At 40.7% G+C, this 14,740-nt stretch overlaps 1 protein-coding gene across 2 annotated transcripts in view; it reads left to right on the forward strand.

Annotated features, from left to right (window-relative positions):
- ttc7a (tetratricopeptide repeat domain 7A) overlaps nucleotides 1-14,740 on the forward strand; it is a 94,971-nt gene that overhangs the window by 22,554 nt on the left and 57,677 nt on the right. Inside the window, exons 2-3 of one of the 2 annotated variants that reach the window (XM_039653295.2) lie at nucleotides 6,225-6,411; nucleotides 14,318-14,481. In XM_039653295.2, the coding sequence (XP_039509229.2) occupies nucleotides 6,225-6,411; nucleotides 14,318-14,481 (351 nt within the window). Of the gene's footprint in view, nucleotides 1-6,224; nucleotides 6,412-14,300; nucleotides 14,482-14,740 lie in introns of those variants that run through there. The other variant, XM_089117241.1, reaches the window with a different exon arrangement.

Here is a 14,740-nt window from a genome sequence, read left to right on the forward strand (position 1 = left end):
GAACGCAGGTGAATGAACTGATGAAGACAAGACACAGCTGCTGCAATTAAACACTAACGAGGAGCGGGAAAACTGAGACACAGGACTGAACCAAAAACACTAAGCAGGGGGAAACACAGTACACGTAACATTACCCCTCCCAAAAAGGCGCGTCCATGCGCTGTATTACAAGGGGTAGGGTGGGAGGTTGGACGCTCTGGAGGCTGACGAGAACGTGCCCTACCCAGAGCCGGAAGCTTCCAGGGCGGAGCACGATGTGCAGGCGGCTTGGCCTGTGAAGCCCCTTCGGGCGGCCGTGGTGGTGAAGACCCTCTGGGAGACCGGGCCTACCTGTGGGAGCCAGGCCTGGCTCCAATGGCCGGGGACCTATATCCCCCACCCAAAAAATATTCTTGGGAGAAGTGACAGGCTCAGGGACATGCTCAGGGAGAGAAAAATCAGTCTCTGGGCTGGACGGGACCAGCAGTCTATCAGACCTAAACTGCTTCCTGGACAATGTTAGGGAGACTGTTCCAAAGGTTAGGTGCTAAATAGGAATATGATATATATATAAAATATATTATAATATATTTATATTATATTATAAATACAAATATATAATATATATATTTATAGCGCCACATTTTATTCAACAAAAAACAAACACAACTACTGGCTATTCACATGTAGCCTGGCTGTGCCCTCCTACGCACTTCCGCTCAATTTCATTTTACTTCAGTAACTACGTCTGGGATCGCTCCATATCCTTAGGTTTCCAGAAATCAATTTTTTGTAGGACCAATCAGCGAATAGAGGGAGTGGCTGAGAAAGATGACGTTGATGTAAGCGCGTCAGTTTGAGTTCAGTAATGGCAGCGGAGAAAGACGTGAAAAAAGCTATTCGGTCCGTTGTTGGAAAAGAAACTGCCGAATATATTTAAAGCCGGATTGTTATCGTCTCACCTCTTGTTGCACAACTGAGGACCAAGTGAAGGAGGCAGAAAGTTTGGAAGTTTGTGCTGGGCAGTTCGTGCACAATGACCGTGACATTTTGGACAGACGGTTTAGCCTGGTGTTCGCGGTGTTCGGAAGCCCGAGTCCTGGCTGCTAAACTATTGTTGAAGATCCGCTCAGGAGTCATGTCAGTCACTCATATTCCCAACTGTATATTTACTGATTCTTGTGATGAATAGAACATTTTGAGCCCCTGTGTGTACTCGTGCAGGAGGTTGGTGTGTCAGTTTTACATGTTGTAAATCATACAAATTGGTTGTAATTTTTTAAAAATAATTGTCATAAATAAAAATGTGAAAAACCATACTTTGAAGATATTTGATTTTCAGTTTTAGATGGCAATGGTTGATTTGTTTTACTAAAAAAAACTAAATGCCACATAAAAATGTACAAACACATACTTTGAAGACCATAATTAAGGTAATTAAGAAGCAATAAGACGTAATATGAAAAATTGTTGTTTATTACACATCTGCAGATAGAGACAAGACTGATCATTCACTGTAGCTGCAACAGCATTTGCGGCAGATCAGAAAACGACCACAGCGGCGTATTTGTAATGATTAGACACAGCTTCCACCGTTGAATGAATATATCACTGTCCTTCGTGTCAAATATACATTTCGAATTAATAATTGTTCCTAGATTAACAAAACCTGCGGCGCTCGTTGACTGAAATCCTATTGTAAACATAATCCTCTGATCATTCGGACTTGTTGTTTCCAGCCATTTCGGCGCGTGACATACGTCACTCACGACACCCCGTTAGCGATTGGCTATGGCAGATCGTGAGTGACTTTGGGCAGATCCAATAGATTTGAACTTTAATAGTGAACCCGCCTACAAGGAAGGAAACGTTTCTCAATGGAGCGGTTCCAGACTCTATGTGGAAATGAAATGAACTAGAGTCTGGTTGAACCAGGCTAATTCACATGAGCATATTTAAGCTAAAGGTTCTATACTTGTGTGATTATCGCAGCTGGCCCACCTTTACATGAACTCTTCCCTGCCCCATCTGTGAGTGGCATCACTCTCTCCTCTCCTGCTCTCCTCCTTTCAAGCACTGTCCTTCTCCCTGAGCCAGCTCAAGGGTTGATACATCTCTCAACAATCCAAGAGTTTGGTGGCTACAGTCGGTCATCAGATGGGCACCCGGCCACCCACCTTGGTGTTTCGTCAATTTAAGCCCATAACACCTCGGGAGGGCTCGACAGGAGATTCAGGATCTACCCCTGCTGACCCCCAACTCTAGGCCGTTTTAGTCCTTCAACAGGTTGTCTCTGCCACCGCACCTCTCGGTGTATCCAAATCCAAGTAGATTCTGTTTCCGCCTGTTCAGTGACATTGCCTATCAGCCGTTTCCTGGCCATCCCTTCAATTCCCGACAATTCAAGGGTTCTCCAGAGCAACTGTCCAGCAAAACCTATGCAGCCGACCTCTACTGGTAGAGCTTTTTGAGCTTACGCTCATGTGCCTCCTTCATCCTCTCTTACCAGGGTATGGTTTACTCTATAAGCACCCCCTGCTTGATACCTCTAGACCAGAGGACAACTGGTCTGAGGCTAGTGTGTGCTATATCCTCTGGGAATTTGAGCTGCTTCTTCATGTCTGCCCGCATCTCTTAGACATTTCCTGAGGCCAGGACCCTTCTGCTCCTTTGTTCTGCTGCAGTGCTCTCTCCTGGTCTAACAAAATGGATAACGTGGTGCTTGTCTAAGTTGTTTACCTTTCTTCTTGCCTGTTCCACACCATCCGCCAACCGAGACAGGATTGGCTGGGTTGCTCCACCAGAACAAGCTGGAAATATTCTTCAAAATATCTTCTTTTGTTTTCAGCAGAAGAAATGAATTAATTTAATATGCTACTCTCCATGGAAGAACATGCCAAGTAGTTACTGACCTGACCAGATGCAGACACATAGCTGAAGCGGACTGATATCTTCTTGGTCTGTAGCGGTTTACATGAAACGGGGCAGTCTGAAATCTGCACCTGCAGTTCCATTTTTCACCACAGATTTACATTGGATATGTTTGGGGTGCTGTAGAGCTGAGGAGGGCTCAGAGACCAGCTGCCCTGTTTAGTATCATAAATACATTCCTGCCATGCGCTACATTTTAATACGACTTTTGCGACTAGACGAAAATTCTAGAAAATCCACACAAAAAAAAATTGTTGCAGAATGCTGAAGACATTTACAATTTATTATTAATTCAGTGTGCCCTATATAGATGTCTATGTTTGTTTGAACATTTTGGGGCAGATGAGGCGCTTAAGAAAAAATAAAAATAAAAAGAATGTGTGCACATGCATGCATACATACTCATTTAATAAGCTTAGTTACCTATAGCTTTTTTCGATAGCCTTCAGTAAATTAACTTGTCTTGAGAAAATGATTCATACAACATAAATATCAGTTGACCTAGCATGTTTATGATTTATATATGTGTAGACTAACACTTATTCTGGTCCTTGAATCAGTTTGAACGAGACGCATTCCAAGAATGCTACAACATTTCATCAGTATAAATCACACATAGCCTAAAGCCTCTTAGTTTTTCCAACAGTGTAGTAGATCATATATTTGGCCTATTAACAGGTTAAAAGCAACACTAAGATTTTTTACCTTAAAATAATGTTTTCAGAATCGTTTCAGTGGTTCATCAAGTCGTTACATGGTGAAATGTACTTATGTCACCACTTTGCATTCCTTTATCTGATATATCCACGCAATGTAAGATTGCCAGGTACAGTCGCGTTTCTGTAGTCCGAATAAGACATAAGAAAACTACAAATTTGACTTGCTTTATGGCAAGCGGTACAATTGCTGATAGGTGGAGCGTACTTGACAGTAGACTACAACTACATGTATACCATGCAGCCATATACCTGCTGTTAGCATTGACTTTCATTCATTTTGGCGTCACTTTGACAGCGAATAACTTTACATCTGAGGCGTCCAAAAACTTCACTTGTCCATTATTTATTTCTAAAGAAACACGACAATATATAAAAGGCTCCATTACTTTGTATCCTACGTTACGGCCCCGTAGAAGCCGTTTTTGTTAAAGGGGACATATCATGCAAAATCCACTTTCTTGGCCCTTAAATGCATTTTGTTGTATATTTGGAGTTTTTATAATACAGAAAAGATGAAATTATTCTCTTCAGGTGCTTCGTTTATATCTTTATATTCTGTTTTGGTCATATTTTTCAACCTGTTCAGATTTTTCTGTTTTCTATGACGTTTTTTGAACTACAATGTCACCGTATTTGCAGCGGAACTGTCAAATAAAGACATTGATACCGGTCCAAAACTTCAAGCAATCCGCCATTATTATTTCTCGCTCCGATTTTGTAGTCCGAGCTCAATGATGCAGAAGTTACGAGAGGGAAAGTCAAAATGTTCGGTTTTTGGATGTAGTGACCTAGGATTCCCACTTCAACAACCTCCGCCAGTAACGTTATAAAGAAGGGTTTGCCGATTGACTTCGTCTGAATGAGAGGTAAATTCCTTCTATCTTTGGAGACGACGAACAGAGAATTTCGATAAGCTGTAAATATCAGTAATAAAAATAAAGTACTTTACTTTTTTAACACACATGGTGGTCATGGTTTAGCAGTACCTTTGTCTTTCTTTGTTTTTGTTTTGAAGTAACGTTACATGTCTGCAGTATTATTGTTCTTGAGTTTCATCAATGGTCATTTAGCTGCTTTTCTGATGCTTTTCTAAACGTATCATATTATCAATACAGATTGTTTGTGGTAAGATTAGACCGTAGTCATTTATCTTGTCAGTGTGATTGTTTTAACAAGAGAAATAGTCGACTTTCACTAATAACACAAAACAGTTAACTCACATACATCCATATGAAGGTTGTTCTGCAGGTTCGTCGTCGTCTTTATCAACTCGCTCGCTCTGGCTCGAATATGTAAGGCTTGATGGACAAGTCTTCTGTTGTTGACATTTTATTAACGTGTGAATAAAAATGTTCTTTGAAGGTATCGTATATAATCGTATATCTCTAATCAAACTACAATAATGGCTGAACGTGGGGAGTTGAACTGACCGTGAACTCATCGACCTGGAAAGCGGGCGGGGTATGACGCATCTCCTTTTTATTTAAAAGGGCCGCTTTGAAACGGGTCGCTCAAAGACGCACATCAGAAAAGGGGTAGAAAAGGGGCTTGTGGAGCTATAATAATGAGGAATTCAGACCCAAGTTTTTATATATGTTTTATATAGATCACAACGGTATGATTTATATGTAAAAATGAATGATTTAAAAGCATGATATGTACCCTTTAAAATAGGCTAACGATTGCATCATAACCATGCAACTTTCTGTCTGTTTCTGTCTATTTCAACAACGTTTTTTGAGGAATTAGGTGATTCAGATTTGTCTTGGCACAGCCATTAGATTAACAACTATCGTCAAGTTCAATTAGAGCCTGCATTCGCAGTCGCTCAGACATCAGGCAGGAAGTGCAATAATCGGGTTTCAGTCGTTGAAATCAATGGGGTCGCTGTGTCCATTTCTTTTAATGTCTATGGGATAAACAGAGAGCATGTACGTGCGTGTGCGTGCAACAGTATGCCGTAGGCTAAAATATTTACAACAGTAGAAATGGACAATTCTGCTTCCAACTATAGGGTCGACCACAGAAGAAAAGTTACTTGGTGTTGCTTTAAGTATGTTGTCTGCATGACAAATATTTGGTTACTGACAGTTACGGATTTAAAGCTGTTTTCCATCTTTTTGTCCACTTAAAATGCAAATATGAATAAGACATATAAATAAGACATATAAAATAGGCTAAGACATCAACATTTTCTAAATTCCCTGCATTCTAACAGTGCCGTTAAAATTATTAAATAAAATGTATGAATGATGCCTGAATGATTTGAGCTTATAACAACATTGCGATATTCTTACTTTTTTTTTTTTAAATGTATAGGCCTTATGTAAAGAGATGCTGATGAGATTTAGAAGGTAAAATGAAATCAAAATGTGTGGGAAGTGGAACGTTAGCCTATGTGAAATTGAATGTGATTTACTAGTTCGGTGCAAGTGCAACTGAAGGAAAATGTGAAAAAAAGCAACCAAATAGGAATAATAATGTTTTAACTTTTAATGAATTATTAACGGAGATGATCAATATTCTGCAGTCTCTGAAATGGGCAAAGCCTTCTAGTGTTTGTTTGCACATGCTCAGTGAGTTTGTCGTTGACAGTCTGCAGTCACTCCACTGGTGTCGGCGGAGCGCGGTCACAGAGACGCAGGCGTCGGGATGTCAACGCGGCTCTCCTTCTCTCAGTACCGCGTGGAGGCGGAGGTCGAGCGCTGCCGGGCGGACTGTCACTGGGACAAAATACCGTCTTTAGTGGAGCAGCTCACTGCCGCGCGCCTGCATGACGATGGTAAGTGTGCGTGCCACAGTAGAATAGAAGAGAGCCAGCAATTATGAGTGTGTCTTGTTCCGCATGAACTTTGCACCTTTCTGCTAAACTGTCCATGTTTACCAGTGTGATATCAGTCACAGAAACTCACATCCACTTTTTTTTAGACGTCTGTTTTTTGGGGGTTTGTTTTGATTTGTTTTTAATTTGAGAGAGAGAGAGAGAGAGAGAGAGAGAGAGAGAGAGAGAGAGAGAGAGAGAGAGAGAGAGAGAGAGAGAGAGAGAGAGAGAGTATAACGCCAGTTACTCATGTGAAACAGAGATGTAAATGCCTGGCTTGCACACACCCATTAGTTAATACAGGTAAAAGCTTCTTGACTTAAAGGGATAGTATCATAATTTACTCACCATCATCACTCATCCAAATATGTATTATTATTATTTATTTTTCTGTTGTTCATTTTCAATGATTGTTGACTATTTCTGGTGATATAATAACTGTCAATGAAAGTGCAGATGGTGAAACTCACTTGATACAATTTCGTAAGGTTTGTAATGAATTTGATATTGTATTTCCCCACTGTTATATAGGCTATAAATACTTTCCCAGACACACTCGGCATTGTCCTTTCACCCAGATGTTCTTTGACCTAAGATCTTGTAACAACAACTTTGAACATGATTCACTCTGTTAAAGATAGTTATAACTTCAACATTTTGTTCAACATTTATTCAACTTCAAGTTGTTCCAAACCTGTATGAGTTTCTTTGCTTAACACAAAAGAGGATATTTTGAACAATGTCAGTAACCAAACATTTGATGGATCCCATTTTCTTTCATATTTTTAAGTCAATGGGGCCCATCATCTGTTTGATTACCCATATTCTTCAAAATATGGGTTCAGCAGAAGAAATATACATTCCCTACAGGTTTAGAACATAGTGATTGTATCTGTAGATGAGTAAATTGACAGAATTTAACTATTTAACGAGGGATGTTAGTAAGTTTTATTTCAGGCCCATAGTTCCAAAGTCACAATGGCATGACAGATACTCTTTTTTTCATTCCATGATATATTAACAATACCAATCTCCATGCATGCTTCGACTCACAAACCTGTGACACAACACAAACATCACCCACATGTGTGAGATTACTCAAATATTTCTTACGCAGATCCGTGTACAAAGAACAATCATACAAGAAATGCTTCTCGTCTTCGATCACAGAGCTGTTAGTTAATTTACAACAATTACAGATTCTCTATGTCATTGGTATATTGTTCCAGCTACCATTTCTAGAGTTAAACAGTGCCCTGAGAATCTGAACAATAACAGAGATCGTGCCAACTGTATGTTATGTACAGATGCAATGTAGCTCTCTCGTACCACCATTGACTTGCATTGAGAATATTCAACTTCTAAAACTGATGTGTACCATGTATGTTGAGCTCTCTCTCAATCGCTGATTCAGGATAGATGTGAAAATTCTTATATCACCTACACACAAACCGTTGAGATACAATAAAACTCGAATGCAGGAAACCCAAGATTTTCTACTTACTTCATCTAACTGAAGAAGCATATTATTGTTACGAACTGCTCCGAGACATGGAGACGAAGATCCAATTGCAGCTTTATTAAAGAGTAGTCGTACAGGCAGGGTCGAGAATCAGCAGACAGGGCAATGTAGAATACACAGTGGGAATCCAAGAAACAGGCAGAGGTCAGGGCAGGCAGCAATAATCAGAATCCAAGAACAATCCAAAGTCAAAAACCAGAAAACAAACATGGAAACTGCTCAGAAATGCAGACACACAGTACAACAAGACTTCGCAATGAGTGAAAGAATGAACATGGTATATATAGACAGACTAACAGGATGAGACACAGGTGAATGCAATGAATGAGGTACAGGTGAATGTGATGAATGCTGATGAGTCCGGGCAGTGAGTTCTGGGAAATGTAGTTGTGAGTGAAACATGAACATCTGGTGTGGAGTGCCCTCTGGTGACTCTCAGGGGCAATCCACCTGGTTACAATTATTTACATTTTTTTGGATACTGGTAATTAGACATGGACACTAATTTTACCCAGTACATGATGCACCTTTTCATATAAAAGACAATGCAAATCTACCCAGGTATCGAGGGATGGTGAACTAGTAAACGAATTTGCATAAAATTAATATATTTCATCATTAAGGACAGGTTAAATTGATCAAAAGTGACAGACCATTATATTTTTAATATGTTACAAAAGGTTTCTGTTTAGAAATACTTTTCTTTTAAACGTTATATTCAAGATTCCTGGAAAAAATGCATTGCAGTTTCCACAAAAATATTAAGCAGGACAACTGCTTAACATTGAAAATAATATAATGCTATTAAATAACCTAATCAGCATATAAGAATTATTTCTGATGGATCATGTGACACTGAAGACTGGAGTACTGATGCTAAAAATATCTGCTTCACTATCACTAGAATAAATTAAATTTAGCAAAAAAATATTATAAAATTGATTGTTGATTTAAATTCGAATAATATTTCACAATGTTACTTTTACTAAATATGTGTTTTTCAGAAGAAAAATTATAAATGTAAATAGTTTTAGTTAAAAAAAACAGTCCTCTCACTTAAGCATAGTAAAAGGTAAACATACTGCTTAAACAGCCAAGTTCATTGTTAAATCAACAGCAGTAATCTAGAAGTTAACACATGGCGCTCCCTGAAGTTGTGTCTGTCCACCACTTTCCAAATCAGATGACCCAGCACGCCCTTGTTTTACCACCGCAAACACCCTGTAGGGAAATAAACTCAGTCAGTAAAAGGTGGCCACAGAACAGAGTAATTTCTTTACTTTAATTTACAAAGTGATATACTGTAGTTACTTCATATTTTGCTGAGGAAAATGTCATACCTAAACTTTACATATAACACAAGTCTAGATTCCCATGGGGAGTGAGAGATTGAAGCAAACAGGATACACCTCATCCACAGTATTTATACAAAAAAGGCATGAAAGCAAAGGAAATATTTTTGAAGCACCTCCTTGTAGGACTGTAAAACAAACACGCGTGACACTCTAAACCTGATCAGAATGCAGCTGTAGATTAGCATGAAATCTAGACGTGTTTATCAGCAATGTCATTCTGTTGCGATAAAGTTCAATGTTGGATGAAAAATTACTGTTCTAGATGTGATGTTGGTGAGGATTTTTCCCTTAAAAGAAGTCAAAGAAGATACACTAGCATAATCAGCTAACAGCAAGCATGTTCTAGTGGGGTTTGACAATACACTTAGCTCACGGGACGAGACAATATGCGATATTGGATATTGGACGAGATGGTATTTTTAATAAACACTATCTTTAAGAAATCTTCAATGACAAAATGTGATTGGAAAAATAGTCTTTTAGTTTCCTGAAAGTCAAAAAATGCTAAACAATGCAGGTGCACTTTAATACTGCAACTAATACTTTAACTAATCTAGGGCTGTCATTAATGATTATATTGGTAATTGAGTAATTGGTCAATTATTTTCACAATTAATTGAGTAATCGGATAATATTGTTTGTGTTAATAAAAATACGATATCTCTTTCAAAACCTGTGCAAAAAAACGTGTACTTTAAAACCTACTTCAAAGTTTGCGATCTCATGCCACCAAAACACAGCTGTCGTGTAAATGAACATACATTACAATTTTTCTGTTTTCAGTTGAAAAAAGTTTTCTGTAAGCAGCCCCTAAGTTAATTACTAATGTTCGTAGTCACGTCAGTTACGTCGAAATGATGACGAAATGGGGTTCGCTTAGAAACCTATCATCTTCGAAAGAAATAAAACGAGCCAATCGCAAAGTAATGCCATGGGTCTGTAGAATTTGCATGCCGTAACTCCGCCCCACCGCGTGGGTATGAAAGGAAGGATGCCACAACATGCAGATATGTTTATGCTTCAGAGCCAAGTTCTCTTCACTCCTGCAGCCTATTCTTTGATTATCTTCGAGAATCTTCTAGACGAACAGCTTCCAGTCGGTGTTGGTGTGATGGCAAGTTCCAGCGAGTTTCACATTCCTGCCTGCTGAACTGAACAGCGTGTGTGTATCTCCTTGGGCGCTTCAGCACTACTGCAAGCTGTTCTCTCACTAAAAGAGCGTGTACGCGGCATTCACAAGCTCTGTTTTGACGTGTTTGGGCTTTGATCACACTCAGACAGCGTTCGTGGATGCGTCACTTTCTCATCGTGTCACGATGAGCTCAATAGAGCGAGAGTCCCCTCATCCACACCCCGTCTTTCACACTTCACCCCGGCTGATTAAATCATGTATATCCTCTGGAGATGAGGGCACATCTGTGCTGCCGCCCTCAGGTGTGCTAGCATAAAGAGTCTGATCCAGAGTTGACAGCTATGGTTTCACGGGTCAGCGCGAGTATCAGGCTTGTGTGGAATCATCCACTTTGTCCCGAGCATTTAAGGCTGATGATTGGTTTTTGGGGGAGGCGAAACCATGCATGAAGAGGTCATGAGATTGTGGGAGACTCTTTTGACTTCTCGTGACTGCTCAGCGGCCTCATCCGCCTTTTCTGAGGGTACACTGGGGTTCCCCCCGTGGAGTATTTTGTGGCAACACATCTGTGTCCCCACAGCACCTCCACCTGCCGTAAGCACCTCTCCAATGTCTGTAGGTTTTTCTACAGGTCTACTCTGGTGGCAAAGACCTATAGAGCTGCAGGGCAGGCTGCTGCCTCACTGCATGTTATTGCCATCCTTCAGGGTGCCTAATGACATGCATGACGGTAGGACTGATTCAGGGCTCTTCCATGAGCTGCCTGCCACCACCGAGCTCGCTCTACGAGCGACGAAGGTGACCGCATGCTCCCTGGATCAGGTGATGTCAAACATCTCTATTTTAACCTGGTTGACATGCGTGAGGCTGAGCCAACCCGCTTCCTCAACTCCTCCGTATCCCAGGCTGGCCTCTTTGAGACATGCCTACGCGTTGGAATGGAACCTCTTCTTCAACTGGTGCTCTTCTCACCAAGAAGACCCTAGAAAATGCATGATCAGTGTTTTCCTTCCTGTAAGGTAGGCTGGAGCGTAGACGGTCTCCCTCCACCCTGAAAGTCTATTTTGCCGCTATCGCCACACATCACAACGCAATTGAGGGTAAGTCTGTGGGAAAGCACGACCTCATCATCATGGTTCCTGAGAGGAGCGAGGAGACTTAATTGTCCTCGCCCTCCTCTCGTTCCCTCTTGGGAGCTTTCAGTGGTTCTAAGTGCTCCCTTGAGCCTCTGCAATCAGTGGAGCTTAAGTTCCTGACTGTTAGGATAGCGATCCTGGTTGCATTGGCCTCTATTAAGAGGGTAGGGGACCTGCACGCATTTTCCTTTGATGAAGCGTGCCTGGAATTTGGGTCGGCCTATTCTCACGTGATCCTTAGATCCTAGCCTGGCTATGTGCCCAAGGTTCCCACCACTCCCTTTCGAGATCAGGTGGTGAACGTGCAAGCGCTGCCCCTGGAGGAGGCAAATCCAGCCTTGGCATTGCTCTGTCCAGTACGCGCCATCCGTGCCTATGTAGACAGAACACATTGTTTTAGGACCTCTGACCATCTCTTTCTCTGTTATGGTGGGAAGCTGAAGGAAAAGGCTCTCTCCAAGTAAAGGTTGTCTCACGGGATAGTGGACGCTTTTCTTTGGCTTACCAGCAGTAAGGTTGTCCGTGCAGAGCTGCAGGCTGGGTGACACCCAACACATCCACCAGATTCTACAATCTCCGAGTGGAGCAAGTGTCATCCCGTTCTTGCTTCAACCATCCTGTACTAGGACCCGCTCAGGTGTCTTCGCTTGCTCGCCATTCCACTCCACAGACTAGATACGTGTGATATTCTCCTAAGATGAGCCTCACAAGCCCTGAGTTCCTCCAAATCTGTTGACGTCAACGCCAGAGTTATGCCCCCGGAAGCTTTCGCGATTGGCTAGGTGCCGCCGCCTGCATAGTTCCCACTTTGGGTGACCCCCACATGTGTATTTCCACTGTAAGCCTCTCTGAGCATGTGTTTTTCCCTAGGCAAGCCACTCTGCCACTTGAAATATTCTACCCTGTGGGCTGGCACTCTGTATGCACCCCTCCTCCAGGTCATATGTGTATTCTGTAAGTCCCACAGCCCCCTGGGTTTGAATATTTCCTCTGAGATTTGCTTCGCCGTGTACCTTGGTATTCCTGTGCTAAGTAGGAGTCCTTCGTCCGTGCTAGTCTCACGATAGGGAGCTCAGATTTACGCGGGGCACTGGAAGACAGCCGATGTGACATAATTGGACTAGGAAAGGGACTACGAACTATGAAAACTATGAAAGGGAATGTCTCGGTTACGGATGTTACATCTCCCTGCCACTTCCGCTGGAACAGCCGAGTTCAGTCTTGGCTTCTGAGCGAAGAAACATATCTGTATGTTGCGGCGTCCTTCCTTTTATACCTTCACGGTGGGGTGGAGTTACGCCATGCAAATTCCGCAGACCCATTGCATTTCCTTGCCATTGGCTCATTTTATTTCTCGAAGATGATAGGTTTCTAAGCGAACCCCATTTTGCCGTCATTTCGACGAAATGTTTCTGTTTCCTACTCAGGGAATGAGGGTTGAATCCGTTACCGAGACGATTTGTACAACGGAAATTCATCAAAAACTTACTTAAAGTCAGAATAAAATGGAAGTTGAGATTGTCATTTTTTCCTCCGAGTGAAACGGCTTCTGAAATTAGAAAAAAATGTAGGGCAGGGCTTGATTTCGTCCTTTGGGAATTGATTGAATTGTTGGAAGTTGGGCGTTAATGGAGGCAGATTTGAATGGCAGTTTACATTCAGTCTGAGAGGCAGTGAACCGATAGCCGCACCCTCATCGGCTCTGGGCGCACACTTTCGCCATGGCACATGACCGAAAGAGACGAGAGGTCATTTCGAGGGGGGAGGAAAGGGTAATATATTTGATTAAAGATTATAAGGGTACATGAATTTTTTTTTTTTAAAAATAATGAAGTACACAGATAAATCATTTATAATAAACACGACAATATTACATATAAAAAGAAGATTTGTCAAATTTGATTTCATGCCGACTTTAAGCTGGAAAATGACTTTCTTCTAGAGCTGCTGTATAACCAAAACAATATCTGTTGCATTTTTTTATATTATCTCTGTAATTTGAAACAATCTGTATTGTAAAAAGGTTATATAAATGAAGGTGACTTGACTTGAATACCCTTTAAAATGACTTAAAATACTTAAATTAAAATAATAATATATGCAAGGCAATAATAGGCAATAATATATGGTTAACATATACATGCATAAAGTATCAAAACAAGTCATTTTATGGTTTTATTGAACAACACATAATGTTATATACATAATATAATAAACAATCAACCTCTGTACAATATATATTGAATGCCTGCAGACGACGCCAACTTGGTGTGATTGTTGACAACAAATAGTGATTGTTGTTACACTTTAAAGCATGATCAAATCCTTTGCTTAATATTGGCCAAAACAACATTTAATAAAGTGTGCACTTAATCTGTAATATTGCTAGAAATGCTACAGCCACTGTAATTTATTCAACAAGAACATGTGGACATCAAAACATGCAAACACATACCAAGGGTTTAAACTTTTATTTTGAAATCGCGATGAACAACAGTTTGCATATTTAGAAACAAACTGATGTATTCCCACGTGTTAGTGCTGATTTATAAATGATAGAACTGTAATGCTGTATTATGATTTTTAAATGTTTTTTAAATATCTTGGAACCTTAGAAAACAATCTAATATTGTGTTTCAGGGATTCTTGTGGCACAATCTCTCGCCACACCATGTTCTAGTCTTTCTTCTTCAACCTTTGCACAGATTCTCTCTGTCTGTAGATGATTACAGGACGCTGCTGCTGGCTGAAGCTCTGTTGGAAGAATGTCTGCTGGAGAACATTACCCTGCTGAAGAATTCTATACCTCTGACTGAACATTCACAGCCAAAACTAGCCCGAGCCAAAGCTCACCTCGACAGCATCCTTTGCAGAGGACTCCTGGAGGTCTGGCACGGCACCTTACATAAGTCTCTCTGTTTCTCAAGTATATCATCCGTTAAGCATCTCTGAGAAAGAGAAGAATGGATATCATAAGAACTTTTGGGAATTAATAACTGATGGAGTTATTAATTGAACAACTATCAAAATGATAGGGATCTGCAAACAAGGCTTTTGGTTAAAACTATTATTATTTAAAGCTGGTGCTTTGCTGAATTTTAGTGGATGTCAAGGCTAGTTATCTTTATTTATATAATGCTTTATA

Source organism: Pimephales promelas, chromosome 11 (assembly GCF_988280905.1).
Source record: "Pimephales promelas chromosome 11, fPimPro1.hap1.1, whole genome shotgun sequence".
NCBI classification, from domain to species: Eukaryota; Metazoa; Chordata; class Actinopteri; order Cypriniformes; family Leuciscidae; genus Pimephales; species Pimephales promelas.